Source organism: Nansenia antarctica (assembly GCF_963989245.1).
Source record: "Nansenia antarctica genome assembly, chromosome: 1".
Classification (NCBI taxonomy): domain Eukaryota; kingdom Metazoa; phylum Chordata; class Actinopteri; order Argentiniformes; family Microstomatidae; genus Nansenia; species Nansenia antarctica.
This window is the reverse complement of record NC_137674.1, coordinates 59,289,054-59,307,501: the sequence shown is the minus strand read 5'-3', so window position 1 is coordinate 59,307,501 and position 18,448 is coordinate 59,289,054. Positions and strand designations below refer to the sequence as shown.

General features: G+C 45.0%; 1 protein-coding gene across 7 annotated transcripts in view; it reads left to right on the top strand.

Annotated features, from left to right (window-relative positions):
- The window catches only part of rgs6 (regulator of G protein signaling 6), a gene marked incomplete at both ends in the record, with an annotated part of 80,610 nt that overhangs the window by 58,304 nt on the left and 3,858 nt on the right, over positions 1 to 18,448 (top strand). For 4 of the 7 annotated variants that reach the window (XM_080544209.1, XM_080544208.1, XM_080544207.1 and 1 more), the window contains 11 exons: positions 306 to 356; positions 672 to 778; positions 9,156 to 9,207; positions 9,918 to 9,982; positions 10,589 to 10,665; positions 11,655 to 11,736; positions 14,701 to 14,775; positions 15,037 to 15,135; positions 15,304 to 15,365; positions 16,164 to 16,274; positions 17,605 to 17,730. In XM_080544209.1, the coding sequence (XP_080400335.1) occupies positions 306 to 356; positions 672 to 778; positions 9,156 to 9,207; positions 9,918 to 9,982; positions 10,589 to 10,665; positions 11,655 to 11,736; positions 14,701 to 14,775; positions 15,037 to 15,135; positions 15,304 to 15,365; positions 16,164 to 16,274; positions 17,605 to 17,730 (907 nt within the window). The remainder of the gene's footprint in view (positions 1 to 305; positions 357 to 671; positions 779 to 9,155; positions 9,208 to 9,917; positions 9,983 to 10,588; positions 10,666 to 11,654; positions 11,737 to 14,700; positions 14,776 to 15,036; positions 15,136 to 15,303; positions 15,366 to 16,163; positions 16,275 to 17,604; positions 17,731 to 18,448) is intronic. The other 3 variants (XM_080544211.1, XM_080544210.1, XM_080544212.1) reach the window with 2 other exon arrangements.

Here is an 18,448-nt window from a genome sequence, read left to right as displayed (position 1 = left end):
TTAAATCGGATGGCGACTTGCAGACCAATTGACCAGACCGTGTCACAAATGTCAACGTTGTTAATAATCAATGACACACTCGCTAGTCAAGCCAAAACATTGCAATGCAATGGATTCGGTGAGTAATCCCTACTCTACACTTACTAGGTAGTAGTGGGGATTACTCACCGAATCCATTGCATTTATTTACATTTTTCAGAATAAAAGTCAGAATGGTCCGTCGGTTGCCGACTTGTTCCCGGTTTCACCAGCTGCTGTCGCACATTCTAATTATTTCTGTTCTGTGTTCTTCTCGTGTCTTCCAGGAACAGATATAGTACAGTGGATGATAAAGAACCTGCTCATTGAGGACCCAGGTCTGTGCTGAGACATATTTATTCACATTTGTATGGCTTTGTATGAATTTTTTCATAGTTTCACACTTAAAAAAAAAAAGCCTGTGTAATAAATGTGTAATGGATCCATTATTAACTCTTAATAAAGCATGTATAACATATAGGTCAGTGGAGGCATACATCAGAGGATGGGCTCATTGTAATGCATGGAACGATATCAAACGTGTCCATCACAATGAGGCCGTCCTCCGATGTATTCCTCCATCAGCCTCCCCTGATGTAGGTAGTCTCTTGGTGGTGCCCTCCCTGTTCACGGCTCCTGTGTTCCTCTTGTAGCTGAGGCCATGCACGTGGGCAGCCTCATCGCCGCTCAGGGCTACTTCTTCCCTATCTCTGATCACGTCCTGTCTCTCAGAGACGATGGGACCTTCTACCGCTTCCAGGTGAGTCGTGGACCATCTGTGGGTCAGACGGTAGAGCATGACGCTAACAACGCTTAGATCAGGGGTGCCCAATACGTCGATCGCAAAGGTAGTATGGGTAGATCGCATCATGGCATTGAACAAAACCCCCCAAAAAAATAATCAAAAAAAAAAAAAATTCGCCTATCATCCATCCTCACTATGGCTTTTGCCACTTGATTGACGTACAGGTAAGCCAGTCTGAGATCTGATCTTTTCACCTACACCTAACACGCGGTTCACCACGCATGCGCAGTCAACAGCACCAACTACAAAATACAAAATACCGGCGAGACTAATTACCTAGTTAGCCTTCCAATTTCTACTATTTACTATAATACTAAATAAAGGCTATACAAATGAGTGGGGAAGCTGGACCAAGTAAGAAACCAATAACGTATAACTTCCATCCAGAATGGGAGGAGGACTTTTTTTACACGATGTGATATTGGAAATGCGTCTGTCTGATCAGCAAATCTACGATGGCTGTTTCTATGATGGCTGTTTCTATGATGGCTATTTCGAAGAAGGGAAATGTGGCAAAAGAGCGAAAACGTACGGCTGCAACGATAGCTTCTTATCGCGTCAGTCACGTTCTTGTTAAACACAAGAAGTCATTCAAAGACGGCGAAATTGTGAAAAAAGTTTCTCGAGGCTGCAGATTGCCTTTTCGATGACAGATCCACAGTGGCTGATGACACCTTGCAACCAGCTCCTACAGCCCTGACTACTAGAAACTAGCTGCCTCCTCCCAGTGCCAGGTCTCCCACTAAGGTAGAGAAATGCATTTATTTGGAATGGAATGGAATGGAATGGAATGGACTTTATTTGTCATTGCTACAGTACAGGTACCAAACAACGACATTTAGGAGGGGTGGCTCCCCTGGTGTTAGGAAAGGGATTTATTTTATTTTTTTTAGAAAAAGCATAAAAGCATAAAATCACAAGAAGGTAAGGAGCTGGTTTACATCAATAAAGGCTATGTACACAATCCACTGTACTATACTGCACAGATAGTCAACTAGGGTTGTCATATTGCACAAGAGTATTTTTTCACATTATTTTAAAGTGTCACAGTTAGCAGGCTTGAAAATGTACATGTTTGTGCCTCGGCACTAGCTGCCATACAATCCGTCCGGACTGTCCTGGGCCCAGAACTTAGGCCTTTTCTGTGTTCAGGGCCTTGACGGCCCTGTGGTAGAAGCAGTCCTTCAGTCTGTTTGTCTTAGCGGCCGGGGTCCTGTACCTCCTGTTCGAGGGCAGCTTGACAAAGTGTACGTGCCCAGAGTGGGTCGGGTCCCTGGAGATCTTGGAGGCCCTCCTGAGACAGCGTGTGTTGTACAGCTCCTCCAGAGAGGGGAGGGGGGCGCCGGTGATCTTCTGTGCTGTTCTCACGACTCTCTGTAGCGCGTTTCTCTCCGCTGTTGTGCAGCTGTGGAACCAGTTGGAGATGCCGAAGGTGAGGATGCTCTCCACTGCGCCGTGGTAGAAGGCCACCAGTATCTCCTGCTTGTTGTGTTCTTTCCTGAGGCATCTCAGGGTGTATAGCCGCTGTTGTGCCCTCTTGATGGTGCCTTTTGTGTTGTCCTTCCAGGCCAGGTCATCCCGCATGTTGTGTCCCAGGAATCGGAGGGTTGAGACTCTCTCCACGCTGTTTTTTCCTCCTTTCAAACTAGGGAATTACCTGTTTTGTATCTGGTTTACTTTTCTGTTTGTTGGATCAGTAGTTGGCTATGGTAGCCTACTGCAGACTGGCTGTCAGTGTGTGAGTGAGAGAAAGTGACTGTGTGTCTGTCTGTGTGTGTGTGTGCCTGTGTCTGTGTCTGTGTGTCTGTGTCTGTGTCTGTGTCTGTGTGTCTGTGTCTGTGTCTGTGTGTGTGTGTGAGCGAGAATAGCAAAGAGGGAGGGTTTGTGATGGTCTTCTCCTGTGGCTGTGTGACAGAGAGAGAGAAAATGTATTGTGAGTTTACTATGCAGGCTGGGAACTGTGTGTGCGTGTGTGTGTGTCTGTGTGTGTGTGTGTGTGTTTGTAGTACGTGCATGTACGTTAGACCGCTTTAGACTGCTTTAGACTGCTTTAGACTGCTTTAGACCGCTTTAGACTGCTTTAGACAGCTTTAGACTGCTTTAGACCGCTTTAGACTGCTTTAGACCGCTTTAGACTGCTTTAGACCGCTTTAGACCGCTTTAGACTGCTTTAGATTGCTTTAGACTGTACCTGTCTTAAGACTGCTTTAGACTGCTTTAGACTGCTTTAGACCGCTTTAGACTGCTTTAGATCGCTTTAGACCGCTTTAGACCGCTTTAGACTGCTTTAGACCGCTTTAGACCGCTTTAGACTGCTTTAGATTGCTTTAGACCGCTTTAGACTGCTTTAGATTGCTTTAGACCGCTTTAGACCGCTTTAGACTGCTTTAGATTGCTTTAGACTGCTACGTTAGACCGATTTAGACTGCTTTAGACCGCTTTAGAATGCTTTAGACCGCTTTAGACTGCTTTAGACTGCTTTAGACCGCTTTAGACTGCTTTAGACCGCTTTAGACTGCTTTAGACTGCTTTAGACTGCTACGTTAGACCGCTTTAGACTGCTTTAACGTAGGTACAGTTTGGTACCTGTACTGTAGCAATGACAAATAAAGTCCATTCCATTCCAGACCGCTTTAGACCGCTTTAGACTGCTTTAGACCGCTTTAGACCGCCTTAGACTGCTTTAGACCGCTTTAGACCGCTTTAGACTGCTTTAGACCGCTTTAGACTAATTTAGACCGCTTTAGACCGCTTTAGACTGCTTTAGACTGCTTTAGACCGCTTTAGACCGCTTTAGACTGCTTTAGACCGCTTTAGACCGCTTTAGACTGCTTTAGACCGCTTTAGACTGCTTTAGACTGCTTTAGACTGCTACGTTAGACCGCTTTAGACCGCTTTAGACTGCTTTAGATTGCTTTAGACTGCTACGTTAGACCGCTTTAGACCGCTTTAGACTGCTTTAGACCGCTTTAGACTGCTTTAGACCGCTTTAGACTGCTTTAGACTGCTTTAGACTGCTTTAGACTGCTTTAGACTGCTACGTTAGACCGCTTTAGACTGCTTTAGACTGCTTTAGACCGCTTTAGACTGCTTTAGATTGCTTTAGACTGCTACGTTAGACCGCTTTAGACCGCTTTAGACTGCTTTAGACCGCTTTAGACTGCTTTAGACCGCTTTAGACCGCTTTAGACTGCTTTAGACTGCTTTAGACTGCTTTAAATCGCTTTAGACTGCTTTAGACCGCTTTAGACTGCTTTAGACCGCTTTAGACCGCTTTAGACTGCTTTAGACCGCTTTAGACTGCTTTAGACCGCTTTAGACCGCTTTAGACTGCTTTAGACCACTTTAGACCGCTTTAGACCGCTTTAGACTGCTTTAGACCACTTTAGACTGCTTTAGACTGCTTTAGACCACTTTAGACTGCTTTAGACTGCTTTAGACTGCTTTAGACCGCTTTAGACCGCTTTAGACTGCTTTAGACCGCTTTAGACCGCTTTAGACTGCTTTAGACCGCTTTAGACTGCTTAAGACCACTTTAGACTGCTTTAGACCGCTTTAGACCGCTTTAGACCACTTTAGACTGCTTTAGACTGCTTTAGACCGCTTTAGACCGCTTTAGACTGCTTTAGACCGCTTTAGACCGCTTTAGACCGCTTTAGACTGCTTTAGACCGCTTTAGACTGCTTTAGATCGCTTTAGATCGCTTTAGACTGCTTTAGACCGCTTTAGACTGCTTTAGACTGCTTTAGACTGCTTTAGACTGCTTTAGACTGCTACGTTAGACCGCTTTAGACTGCTTTAGACTGCTTTAGACTGCTTTAGACCGCTTTAGACTGCTTTAGATTGCTTTAGACTGCTACGTTAGACCGCTTTAGACCGCTTTAGACTGCTTTAGACCGCTTTAGACTGCTTTAGACCGCTTTAGACCGCTTTAGACTGCTTTAGACTGCTTTAAATCGCTTTAGACTGCTTTAGACCGCTTTAGACTGCTTTAGACCGCTTTAGACCGCTTTAGACTGCTTTAGACCGCTTTAGACTGCTTTAGACTGCTTTAGACCGCTTTAGACTGCTTTAGACTGCTTTAGACCGCTTTAGACTGCTTTAGACCACTTTAGACTGCTTTAGACCGCTTTAGACCGCTTTAGACTGCTTTAGACCAATTTAGACTGCTTTAGACCGCTTTAGACCGCTTTAGACTGCTTTAAATCGCTTTAGACTGCTTTAGACCACTTTAGACTGCTTTAGACCGCTTTAGACTGCTTTAGACCACTTTAGACTGCTTTAGACCGCTTTAGACTGCTTTAGATCGCTTTAGACTGCTTTAGACCGCTTTAGGCTGCTTTAGACTGCTTTAGACCGCTTTAGACTGCTTTAGACTGCTTTAGACCGCTTTAGACTGCTTTAGACCGCTTTAGACCGCTTTAGACCGCTTTAGACTGCTTTAGACCACTTTTAGACTGCTTTAGATTGCTTTAGACTGCTACGTTAAACCGCTTTAGACTGCTTTAGACCGCTTTAGACCGCTTTAGACTGCTTTAGACCGAGACCGCTTTAGACTGCTTTAGACCGCTTTAGACTGCTTTAGACTGCTTTAGACCGCTTTAGACCGCTTTAGACCGCTTTAGACTGCTTTAGACCACTTTAGACTGCTTTAGACCGCTTTAGACTGCTTTAGACTGCTTTAGACCACTTTAGACTGCTTTAGACCACTTTAGACTGCTTTAGACCGCTTTAGACTGCTTTAGACTGCTTTAGAATGCTTTAGACTGCTTTAAATCGCTTTAGACTGCTTTAGACCACTTTAGACTGCTTTAAATCGCTTTAGACTGCTTTAGACTGCTTTAGACCACTTTAGACCGCTTTAGACTGCTTTAGACCACTTTAGACTGCTTTAGACTGCTTTAGACCGCTTTAGACTGCTTTAGACCACTTTAGACTGCTTTAGACCGCTTTAGACCGCTTTAGACTGCTTTAGACTGCTTTAGACCGCTTTAGACTGCTTTAGACCACTTTAGACTGCTTTAGACCGCTTTAGACTGCTTTAGACCACTTTAGACTGCTTTAGACCGCTTTAGATCGCTTTAGACCACTTTAGACTGCTTTAGACTGCTTTAGACCGCTTTAGACTGCTTTAGACCACTTTAGACTGCTTTAGACTGCTTTAGACTGCTTTAAATCGCTTTAGACTGCTTTAGACCACTTTAGACTGCTTTAGACCGCTTTAGACCGCTTTAGACTGCTTTAGACCACTTTAGACTGCTTTAGACCGCTTTAGACTGCTTTAGACCGCTTTAGACTGCTTTAGACCACTTTAGACTGCTTTAGACTGCTTTAGACTGCTTTAGACCACTTTAGACTGCTTTAGACCGCTTAAGACTGCTTTAGACCACTTTAGACTGCTTTAGACTGCTTTAGACTGCTTTAAATCGCTTTAGACTGCTTTAGACCACTTTAGACTGCTTTAGACCGCTTTAGACTGCTTTAGACCACTTTAGACTGCTTTAGACTGCTTTAGACCGCTTTAGACTGCTTTAGACCGCTTTAGACTGCTTTAGACTGCTTTAGACCGCTTTAGACTGCTTTAGACTGCTTTAGACCGCTTTAGACTGCTTTAGACCGCTTTAGACTGCTTTAGACTGCTTTAGACCGCTTTAGACTGCTTTAGACCGCTTTAGACCGCTTTAGACTGCTTTAGACTGCTTTAGACCGCTTTAGACTGCTTTAGACCGCTTTAGACCGCTTTAGACTGCTTTAGACCGCTTTAGACTGCTTTATGTATGTTTGTAAAGCGACTTTGAGTGTCTAGAAAAGCGCTATATACGTCTAATGTATTCTTCTTCTTATTATTATTATTTAAACACAACTTTCTAACCCAGGCAGATGTTGACGCGTCCACGCCCCCCTCGAGCGGGATGCACGTTCACAGCGTTATGCTTCAAGTTATGATGCTGTGAACTTTGACATTATTGCCATAACGTTATTATCAGTAAACTCAGTGTCTAGGTCAGTGTCTAGGTCAGTGTCCAGGTCAGTGTCTAGGTCAGGTCAGTGTCTAGGTCAGTGTCTAGGTCAGTGTCCAGGTCAGTGTCTAGGTCAGTGTTTAGGTCAGTTCCCAGGTCAGTGTCTAGGTCAGTGTCCAGGTCAGTGTCTAGGTCAGTTCCCAGATGAAATCAGGGAGATGACCGTCGTTGATTGAACACAGGTCCTGCCGTCGAGGGCTTTTCCACCGTCACACTGCTTCACACTGCCAAACAGCTTAGCATTAGATACAGCAGCCACCGCGTTAGCAGCAAGTAGAAGGACAACAGTGTTCTACAGTTCAAACAAGCAGAGACAGTCTACAGATTGTGGGTTCCCACTGGGACCATATACTGAAAAGTGTATGCAATGTGTCCTATCTAAGGTGCCTACTACGGCTGTTGTGTCCTTGAGCAAGGCACTTAACAGGGGCGCCGAAGATGGCTGACCCTGTGCCCAGAGCTCTGTTCTCCCTGGGGGGAAACATGTGCACACATTACATTTCGTTCTCAGTACTTTTGCTCTGTGTTCAATGACAATAAAATGTTGAATGTTGAATCTTGAATCCAATGTAAGTCGCTTTGGATAAAAGCGTCAGCTAAATGAAATATAATAATAATAATAATAATTTCAAATGAATTCTTTTTAAATGTCTCAGGTCTCCTCTTAGTTAGGAGTTGGTTAAGTCTCAGATGGATCAAATCCAAGTAGATGTTAAAAGTTAATTTTGCCAATAAAAATGTATTAGTAGTTTAATAGTTTAACCCGAGAGTGGGAACAGTGATGCCCTACTAGATTACATTAGATTCAGTCATTTCACAGTACTGAGAGTACAGAGTACAAGTACTGAGACAACCGAACATAGTTTGGCATCTAACTAGTGCAAACAGTGTCATAGTGTCATAATAATAATAACAATAATAATAATAACAGTAATAATGCTACTACTACTACTACTAATAATAATATAATATAATAGGTGAGCAGGAGCACTGGTATAGGGGACTTGTTTGGCCAACAATGTTGCCTGGGAGGCTACGCTGTCCCAAGGGAAATATAAGGCAGTGGTGCAGAGAGTGGAAGGGAACTGTGGCTGAGATGAAAACCAGATGGTGAGTGGAAAGGAGATGAAAAGTTACAGACAAGGAGACTTCCAGTGCCTTAGATTACCACAGAAGCAGGTCTGGGTCACCTCTTGGATTTAAAGAGAAGCATTAGGAAGGAGTGTCAGTAACTGTTACTGTCATTGTTTGCTGCTCAGCAATGGAATGGAAGTCAAACCGATCACGCACCTTATGGCTCGGGACCATGTCCATTGATGTAGTTTGTCTGTTTTTACCCAGGGGTCTGTGACTCCATTATCAATGAATGGGGATCCTGTGAAATATTAATCAAAACCGAAACCACGGTGTTTGGCCTTGGCTGGGCTGGGCTTCCTGTGCCAGGAGACTCAGCGAGACCTTCACCACCGAAAAACAAAACCACACACTGAATGAATGAATGAATGAATGAATGAATGAATGAATGAATGGTCTTTATTGTCATTGCTATAGTACAGGTACCAAACAACGAAATTTGACATTTCACTCCCAATCTCTATGCTGATTACCACAATAGCAATGAAGCAGTGAAGGAATTAATTCCAGCTCCGTGTATCCTCTAATTGTTAATTAAAAACAGGAAATGGTGTTTTCATTCTCTCTCTGGATACAGAGGGCACAATGTGTGATTATAATGATCTATGTGTAGAATCTTCTCCCGTCATGTTCGACTTCTTAGAGCGCATCTCTGCATGAAGACGGAAGAGCAATTTAATTGATGGAGACAACAGTGCCCATGTTTGACCTTGATGCTTCGTCTTAAAGGGGGAGTAGGAGAGGGATATTAGCATTTCATTAGCATTTCATTTTTTACAAAGAAAGAAACTACTTAAGAGAAAGACAAAGAGAAACATGATGTAGAAAAAGCAGCACTTGCCTTCAAAAGCTTCTGGGTAACTGAGAAATGTGGCTCTTACCATTAATCATTTACCTTTCTTTTGGTTAACGACTGTTCACCTTTACTTATGAGAATGACTGTTTTTCACCCCTGAATGAAAAATGAGTGCATTTCTGGAAAAGAGATGCTTTTAAAATGTACTACAGTATGTAAAAATAGACCTCTCTTACTGACTCACTAATTATCTTTCTTCCTCTCTGTTCATCTCGTCATCCTCACTTTTCTCCTCCTCTAACCCTCTTCTCCATTCCTCACCATATTCATCCCTCTATTCTCTCTGAATTAACCTCCATCCCTATCCTCCATCCTTCTTCAGGCTCCATATTTCTGGCCCTCTAACTGCTGGGAGCCAGAGAACACAGATTATGGTAAGAGCAGCATGTCTGAACACATTTACATATTACCATGTATTGTAAAAACTACAAATGGAGCTTTGTAATCAAAATAAATATATTCTAAAATAGGTTGGAATACAGTAGGTAAGATTTAACATCCTCCAGCCTGACTCAGATCAACCCAGATCAAGCTGGATGGAGGAGTGGCACAGTGTTATTGCAGCAGGCAGAAACGATAAAGATAAGCTAAAACAAATATGAATTATTGAAACGACATTACTCACTCACGTCTTAGTCTAAATGTACTGTTTAGGTGACATATCCTCATAGAATATCCTAGTCAATAAAGTATGGACAGCACTCCAACTGCTAAGCTTTAAATCATATTTCGAATGCGTTTTAAAGCTCATCGATTTGAGTGCTGTCCATACGTTATTGGCTAAAACAAACCAAACAGCCAGATCAGCTCCTGCTGTGTTTCCTGCTGCCTGATGTGTCCCCATCACTCCACTGGAACATTAGACAGGGGATTAGTTATGGCTGCTACACTTCTACACTTCCTGCCTCTGGACCATTCACAGATCAGTCAAGGGTATGGGGATTTGTTGCACACAAACTTATGAGACCGAAGGCCTATCCCTATCTCTCTCTCTCTCTCTCTCTTCTCTCTCTCTCTCTCTCTCTCTCTCTCTCTCTCTCTCTCTCTCTCTCTCTCTCTCTCTCTCTCTCTCTCTCTCTCTCAGCTATCTATCTGTGCAAGCGGACCATGCAGAACAAGACCAGGCTGGAGCTGGCTGATTATGAAGCGGTGAGTGTTGTTTTGGGTACTAGAGTGTTCTCCTGGGTACTAGAGTGGTCTTCTGGGTACTAGAGTGTTCTTCTGGGTACTAGAGTGGTCTTCTGGGTACTAGAGTGTTCTTCTGGGTACTAGAGTGTTCTTCTGGGTACTAGAGTGTTCTGGGTACTAGAGTGGTCTTCTGGGTACTAGAGTGTTCTTCTGGGTACTAGAGTGGTCTTCTGGGTACTAGAGTGGCCTTCTGGGTACTAGAGTGGTCTTCTGGGTACTAGAGTGTTCTTCTGATGAGTAGCAACCAATAGGGCCACAAATCTGTCACAGGATCTGCCACAGGATAGACTCCACACAAATATGTTTTAAAATGGTTTTCTATTTTAAAAGCTAGCCATTGAAGATAAACTACCAGCCCAGTTTATCTCAGATGCAGGTTTCAGTCATAATTTGATAAAAGTAGTGATTGGTATTGAGGTATAGTTACTTTGAGCTATAGTTCTCTTTCCCTTCTCGATCTATCCTTCACTCTCCTTCTCTGTCTCCCCTCCCCCCTCTCTCTCTCTCTGTCTGTGAAATGTAAATCTATCTCTCTCTCTCTCTCTCTCTCTCTCTTCTCTTTAACAGGAGAATTTAGCCAGACTGCAGAGGGCCTTTGCCAGGAAGTGGGAGTTCATCTTCATGCAGGCCGAGGCTCAGGTCAAGTGAGTATGGTCAACAGGAACGAAAGTAAACATGGACATCACACTTCACCAACAGAACATGGCCGGAAATGTAGTGTGTGTGTGTGTTGGGGGGGGGGGGGGGGGGGGGGGAGGGTCACTCGCTGTCCATGATGCTGAAATCCACCTGGCAGGGCTTGACTTCTGGTGCTGTCCATGGTGCTGAAATCCAACTGGCAGGGCTTGACTTCTGGTGCTGTCCATGGTGCTGAATAGGCTTGGTGTGTGTTCTGGTGTGTCCTGGTCTAAATACACATTTCTACAGAGAATCTCCACTGAGGATGCATTTTAGTCTAGGATTAGTCGTAATCTATGTGTGGGCACCCTTTGATCTTTGACCTCTGAGGTGTTGTGCTCTATGCTGAAACCTGCCCTGGATAGGGTATGAGTAATCCTACCATTGATTGATTGCCTTAATTGTTTAGCAACAGTATATCTGTATTATCTTCCGCACCTTGATTTATTTGGCTAATTTAATTGCAACCAGGCATACTCTATGCAGCTCTATTCAGCCTTCTTAATTGGATTGGGTATGAAAACCTGTAATGACTATCCTATATTTTGTGCTCAGATTTAACACCATCAATTATAGACGGTTTAATTAGGGACAAAACAAAAGAGAAATCACACTCGCTTGAGAGGGGAGCAGGGCAACTGCATGACACTGAACAGTGAGGAGCTGTAAAATGTCAGTTACATAAGAGGAACGTGGCACCAATGAAAATGTATTTGCTGTGCTCTGAGACAGGCTGTAACTTTGATTTCCTTTACACCCTTTTGTGTGTGCGGTGTGTGTGTGTGTGTGTGTGTGTGTGTGTGTGTGTGTGTGTGTGTGCGCCAATGTTTTACTTTGTATTGAATTTGTGTGAAGCTTTTTCTTCTACAGTATAAACAGCCTTAGGCTATATGTATTCCCCTCCCTCTCCAACTCTATCACTCTTTCTCTCTTCCTCTTGCTCTCTCTTCTCCAGGATCGACAGAAAAAAGGATAAGACAGAGCGGAAGATCCTTGACAGCCAGGAGAGGGCCTTCTGGGACGTTCATAGACCTGTGGTGCGTGTGTATGTGTGTGTGTGTGTGTGTGTGTGTGTGTGTGTGTGTGTGTCAGCTGTCCTACCTCTGGCAATGCAAACAATCTAAAGCCATCCAGATTGTTTTGAACAATAGTGAATATCCCAACCCACCTCTGTGAACAAGTGCAGTTTTATTATCAGCAAAAGTGCCAGGGGGAGACGTCTATTGATTAACCCCTCCCACCACCTCCATGGCACAATGATGCACCCCACACGGAGCCAGCTTGTCTCCCTGACACCGCACATTTTATGCAGACTGAGGTAGAGACTGTGCTGCGCGCTCTACCCAACCATAAATCAAGTGGCATGGACGGCGTATACTTAAAGGACAATATCCCAGACAACCCATCAACCTGGAGAGACATTTCACTACTTCCCACCGCTGGTATCAGGCTAAATCAGACACCATTCCCATATTTACAGTCAATAACAAGCCACTGAGAGTCTATTCACGTCATGAGACATATACTTATCTGGGACATACATTTAATGCGGCAGGTGAATGGAAACAGCAAGTCGATGAAATTATCTCTGATTATTCCACCAGTTTAGATTTAATTAATGCATCACCCCTGCCACTCATCATGAAACTAGAAGCAGTCAGACAGATAGCACTGGTTAAGGTTCAGCACTTGTTCCCCAATGTACATATTCCTCGCAAGTTTCTTTGTGAAATTAATAATAAGACCGAACGCATGGTGAGACAATGGACTGAACTAAACACCCATACCACACGGGATATCTTATTTCACACCAAGCAGGAGGGTGGGCTGGGTGTTGCCAACTTTGAATGGACTTACATTGCCACAAGGCTCAGCCATCTTCTCAACATGCAACCAGCACGTCAGAGAGCAGGCCAGAGCCTCTCTGTTCCTGGACCTGCAGAGTCGCAAGGTCCCCCTGGTGCGGGGGTTGGTCCAACGTGGCCCTGGAGTGGGTGGGGCCAAACTCAGAGACTGTGTATGTCTCTGATGAGATCATCTCTGACCCTAACATATCTGTGAGGGCAACCATCAACATCTGTGGAACAGAGCATGAACTCCTACCTACCAATGCCCGTGGTCATCACATGTCGGCGCAGCAGCAACGTCAACGTCAACACTGGACTGAGCTGAAACTACAAGGGAAGCTTGCCTGTCTCACTGCTGCTGATCACTCCGTCTCACACGCAGTGTTTAAGAGTGTACTCGATGAGAGTATTATCATCTTCACTCTAAAAGCTAGACTGCAGGTTTTACCAACTAAGCTGAATCTTTCCATCTGGCTTCCTCACAGTCATAGCACTAACTGTATACACCATGGCCATGTGCAGATCACCAAAACCATGTCGCACATCCTAAATGGTTGCCATTCTTACAAAGGGCTTTACATATGTAGGCACGACAGAATTGTGGACTTGATATCGAAAGATATCGGCTCTACCTTTGGGTCCTCTGCATCACTGTACAAGCACTGTACTGTTAAGCCCAGCATGTTTGGCCTGTGTGATAATGATTCAGAGGTGTTCCGTAACATCTCAGCCAACACCCCTGACGTTGTGCTGGTTAATGAGAGTAGTAGAGAGGTGTTAATTCTAGAGGTTGGCTGTACATTTACATTTACATTTTTGGCATTTAGCAGACGCCTTATTCCAAAGCGACTTACAATCAATACATTTGAATACTAAGCATGTGAATCAGCAATCCATCATTCGTTGCAGGAAGAGTAATCTAGCTCGGGCCCGGGGCCACTGATAGAAGGAAAAACCTTCTCCCTATCGCCTTCTACTAAAACTTTGTTTTTTTTTTGTTTTTTTTTTACTGGAGAAACTGAGAAACAGTACAAGGGGGGCAATAGAAGTTCTTAGGGACACAGTAGAGGGGAAAGCGGGTGTCTTTAGGAGACGTAGTGGTGAGGGTCGGAAGATTTCTCAGGAGGAGCAGTTAAGATGTAACCTGAAGAGATGGGTCTTCAGTCTACGACGGAAGATGGGTAGTGACTCTGCCGTTCTGACAGCCGTGGGGAGCTCATTCCACCAGCGGGGAGCCAGTGTTGTGAAGAGACGTGATCGGGCAGCCCGACTGCTGTGTAGAGGAGGTGGGGCCAGTCGGCCAGCCGAGGTGGAGGAGTACCTTCGACCACAGCCTGGAGGAAGCCTTTTTTTTAAGTGATTTTTTCTGAGTGGGGCAGTCCCACTCATATTTTTCATTTTTATTGACAGTACAGTATAGATTATGATAGGAAGGATGGGTGTGAGAGAGAGGACATGCAGGATATGTCCCCGGCCGGAATCGAACCGGGGACCCTGCGGTTACATGGTCGACGCTTAACCCGCTACGCCACCCAGCGTCTTTGAGCCTCGGCAGCATATAAATATAATGAATTATTATTATTATTAAGCGCCCTACGCCACCTAAGCCTTTTTAACCAAGTTGCTGAAATATCAGCAGCTCAAGCTGAACATCTCACAACTAGGCTACAAATGTCATCTTTTAGGCAGCCTGGGTCATGTTCACAAGTTGGTGGTTAGGGGCCTTCAGATGGCCCACATCTCCAAGAGAAAGGCTAAACAGTTAGCAAGGTATTGCTCTATATCTGCTATTATCGGTAGCCGCTCAATATGGAGACGGCGTTGCTTTTTGTACCCTTAGAGTAGATACTGTTTTACAGTAATGCTATTGTATCTGTTAACCCACATTTGTACGATGGTTGCTGTACAGTCACAAACGTGTGTGTGTGTGTGTGTGTGTGTGTGTGTGCGTGCGCTTAATTATGTGAGGTATACCTCAACTTTGTAGGGGTTTCTTCTATTTTGCTACAAGGTCGGTGATGCAGTAACCAAACCACTATGGGAGTGAAGGCTTATGGGATAGGATGGATGAGGAAACACGCCCCTAGAACGGGACGAATTGAGTTATTTTCCTCTCCTTGAACCCAACTCTGATCCCTATCTCTCTCACTCTAGCCTGGCTGTGTCAACACCACAGAGATGGACATCAGGAAATGCAGACGGATGAAGAACCCTCAGAGGGTTAAGAAGGTATCGGGTTCAGCCACGCTCTCTTTAAAATAACATGTCAGAAGCGTTAAATCAGTGGGCAGCGTTCAATTTGTATTCGCTTTACACATAATGGATGAGCTTTGACTGAATATCAAAATACATTCATCTCAGTTTGAAAGAAGAGATGCTGACGTAAACGGATAAGATGGTAACCTTCCCTTCTTTCTCTCCCTCCCTCCCTCCCTCCTTCCATCCCTCACCTCCCTCTCTTTCTCTTTGATCATTTCCACCCCCCACTAGTCTGTGTATGGATTGTCGGAGGAGGCACAGTCACAGAGCCCTGTACACACCACTTCACAGCGCTCCAGGAAAGGCACCAAAGAGGATGTGGAGAAAGAGGTAGGCGTTGTGTCGTCTTTCCTTATGTGACTAGGTTGTTTTTGCATTATAATGACAGTGAGTTTCATTAGGTCCCATTTAGGATCGTCCACAAGAACTATGGGTTTGAGTTTTTGCATTTCCTAGCCTGTGAGTATTATGACTTTGTTTCCTCTCCTTCCATTCTAGATTGTGTTTCTAAACACACAGCTGGATCGACACTGTATGAAAATGTCCAAAGTTGCAGACAGGTAGGAGCAACGTTTGACCGTCTCAGCTGTAAAACAAGTGGACCCAAAAACTCTTTGACCTCCACAGGATGGAATGATTCCTCTCCTCCCTCTCTCTGCTCACTGCCTCGACACTGATGGCTCAACTGATCTGAAGTCAGCTCACAGCCACACTCTCCCTCTCCCCAGACCTGACCTCTGACCTGAGCTCAGAACACATCCAGTTCCAGTGCTCTGTCAGTGTGTCTGGTCCAACCCTCCACTTAATAATATACTCTACATATACTTGTTGAAGCCATGGGTGTGTGTGTGTGTGTGTGTGTGTGTGTGTGTGTGTGGGTGGGTGTGTGTGTGTGTGTGTGTGTGTGTGTGTGGATGTGTGTGTGGATGTGTGTGTGTGGGTGTGGGTGTGTGGGTGTGTGTGCATGTGCGTGTGCATGTGCGTGTGCGTGACCTTCTAACCTCTCAATAGACAGTTGATTAGGGACTCAGACAAGGGCATGGAGGGGCAGGACTTGAGGGACGAGGGCAGCACGCCAAGTTGTTTTGTTAGTGTGACCTTCTGCCAGCATGTGTGTGTGTGTGTGTGTGTCGGGGGGGGGGGGGGGGGGTTCTTCTCTGGGTTCATGGTCGGAGTACATGGAATTTGAGGAATCTAGTGGTAGGTTCGCAATTGTGTTTGGATGGGCATGAGCAATACAGAAACTCGCTCTGTTGTTTTGTGTTTTTTTTGTCATATTGCTTACAGCCATCATTGTGGGTTGACTACTCAATCCCTCAATAAATCTTAACTCTTCTCCTGTCTCCTTTGTGTGTCAGTCTGATGAGTTACACAGAACAATACATGGAGTACGACCCGTTCGTGGCAGTACCAGAACCTTCCAACCCCTGGGTCGGCGACGACTGCTCCTTCTGGGACCTGGAAGCCGGGTGAGGACCACAGCAGCTGGACCCAGGGTCCTCCCCGAACACCTATTACTGCATCTTCGTAGTCTCCACTATGGCTGCATCTATTTCAAACATAGAATCTCCTTCAAAATCCTCCTCCTCACCTTTAAGGCACTCCATGGCCTGGCTCCTGCCAACCTAACTGACCTACTCTAACCCTACACCCCCTGTGGTCTCCGATCCTCCGATGCTGATCTCTTCGTCATACCCTGCACTAGGCGACGCACACTTGACGACCATGCCTTTTCTGTTGCTGCCCCCAAGCTGTGGAACACCCTTCCTCCAGCCATCCGATGCTCGGATACTCTCAACACATTCAAGACCAGACTCAAGACGCATCTGTTCAGACTCGCCTTCGTGCGGCATGGCATGGGTCCTGACTAACACTATCCCCCATAGCTGCCTTTTTGTTTGTTGTGTTTCTTTTTGTTGTTTATTATCCTACTTTTTTCTGTAGTGTCCTTGAGTTTGAGAAAGGCGCTTTTAAATAAAATCTAGCATTATTATTATTTATATACTGTATGGCTGCATCTCCATAATTAATGACTAGACAGAGATAAGCTAATATATGGAGTGGTCCATGCATTACAGGATTACGTTCCAAGTGTTACAAAGAACCCTTCCTCCAATTTCAACCTATTTACCTCAGGGGTGGTCTATGCTATCGCTCAGCACGATATGAACTCCTGTTTTGTCTTTTGAATTATGTAGATATTTATCACCGCAGACGTATAATCACTGTGCCTAATGTAGCTTAATAATTCAGTTCAATTGATTAATTGCAGGTTAGGGGGAAATGTCCTGGTAAGAGATTATAATGATTGGGTGTCATACGAAATGTACTATCGCAGTACTTTGTTGACGACCCTATGCATGGGTAGATTAGATTTATAGACACGACATAACCGACTTCACACCCCATAACCCCAGGAGGTGTAGCTCCTGCCTGAAGGATATACAAAAGAGGGGTGTGTCCTGTGTTTATGCTCTGCCATTTCTCAACCAAGTCTCTTTGATGGTGTCTTTAGCTTGAAATAAACAAGGTCATTTATGGACTAGCAATGTGGGACTTAAGTCCATTCAATCGTTCATTATCTTTCATTTGTTCACTAACTACCCCCCCCCCCCCCCCCACTTCCACTCTCTTATTGGTCTTGCGCTCTCTCTCTCTCTCTCTGTCTCTTGCCCTCTCTCTCTCTCTCTCGCTCTCTCTCTCTCTCTCTCTCTGTCTCTTGCCCTCTCTCTCTCTCTCTCTCTCTCTCTCTCTCTCTCTCTCTCTCTCTCTCTCTCTCTCTCTCTCTCTCTCTCTCAGTAAGGACCCCAGTCAGCAGCGGGTCAGGAAGTGGGGCTTCTCTTTAGAAGAGGCTCTTAAGGATCCAGCGGGTCGAGACCAGTTCCTCAGGTTCCTAGAGTCAGAGTTCAGCTCGGAGAACCTGAGGTGAGACCTGTAGAACACATCATCCAAATCTCCATCCCAAGCCTCCATCCAATCCCTTCCCATCCCATTCCCTACTCCCTCCTTTCCTCCCGTCTCTTTCACTACACCCCACGACCCTTTCCCCCTTCTCCGTCTTCATTCCATCCCTACTTATCCTATCTTCCTTTCCCTCAATCCCTTCTCACTCATCCTTCCATGCCTTCATCTCCTCTGCTTCATCTACCTTCTACCCTTGCCCTCCCTATCCCTCAGTTATAAGTCAACTCCATCCCCTCTCCACTGAGAGAACCTATAAGACAACTTGGCTAATGCTAACTCTCCTACTCCACTGAGAGAACCTATAAGACAACTTGACTAATGTTAACTCTCCAACTCTCCAAATCCCCTCCGCAAACTCTTATCTCCAATCCACTCAGTTTTTTTGGTGAGCCTGGAGAGCTGTCTCTCTGTCTGTCTTTACCCAGTGGCTCAGCTGGGCAACCAGGCACAGATAAAACCCATCCCACAGCCTGACTAATGACAATATAGCCACACTGAACTGTGACATGAAGTGGATGCTGTTTGTGCGGGTTTTGTGTATTTGCATGTTCCCCTGTACTGCGTGTGTGTGTGTGTGTGTGTGTGTGTGTGTGTGTGTGTGTGTGTGTGTGTGTGTGTGTGTGTGTACGTGTGTACATTTGAGGTGTGGGTCTCCCTGTAGGCAGTTTCCACCAAAGTC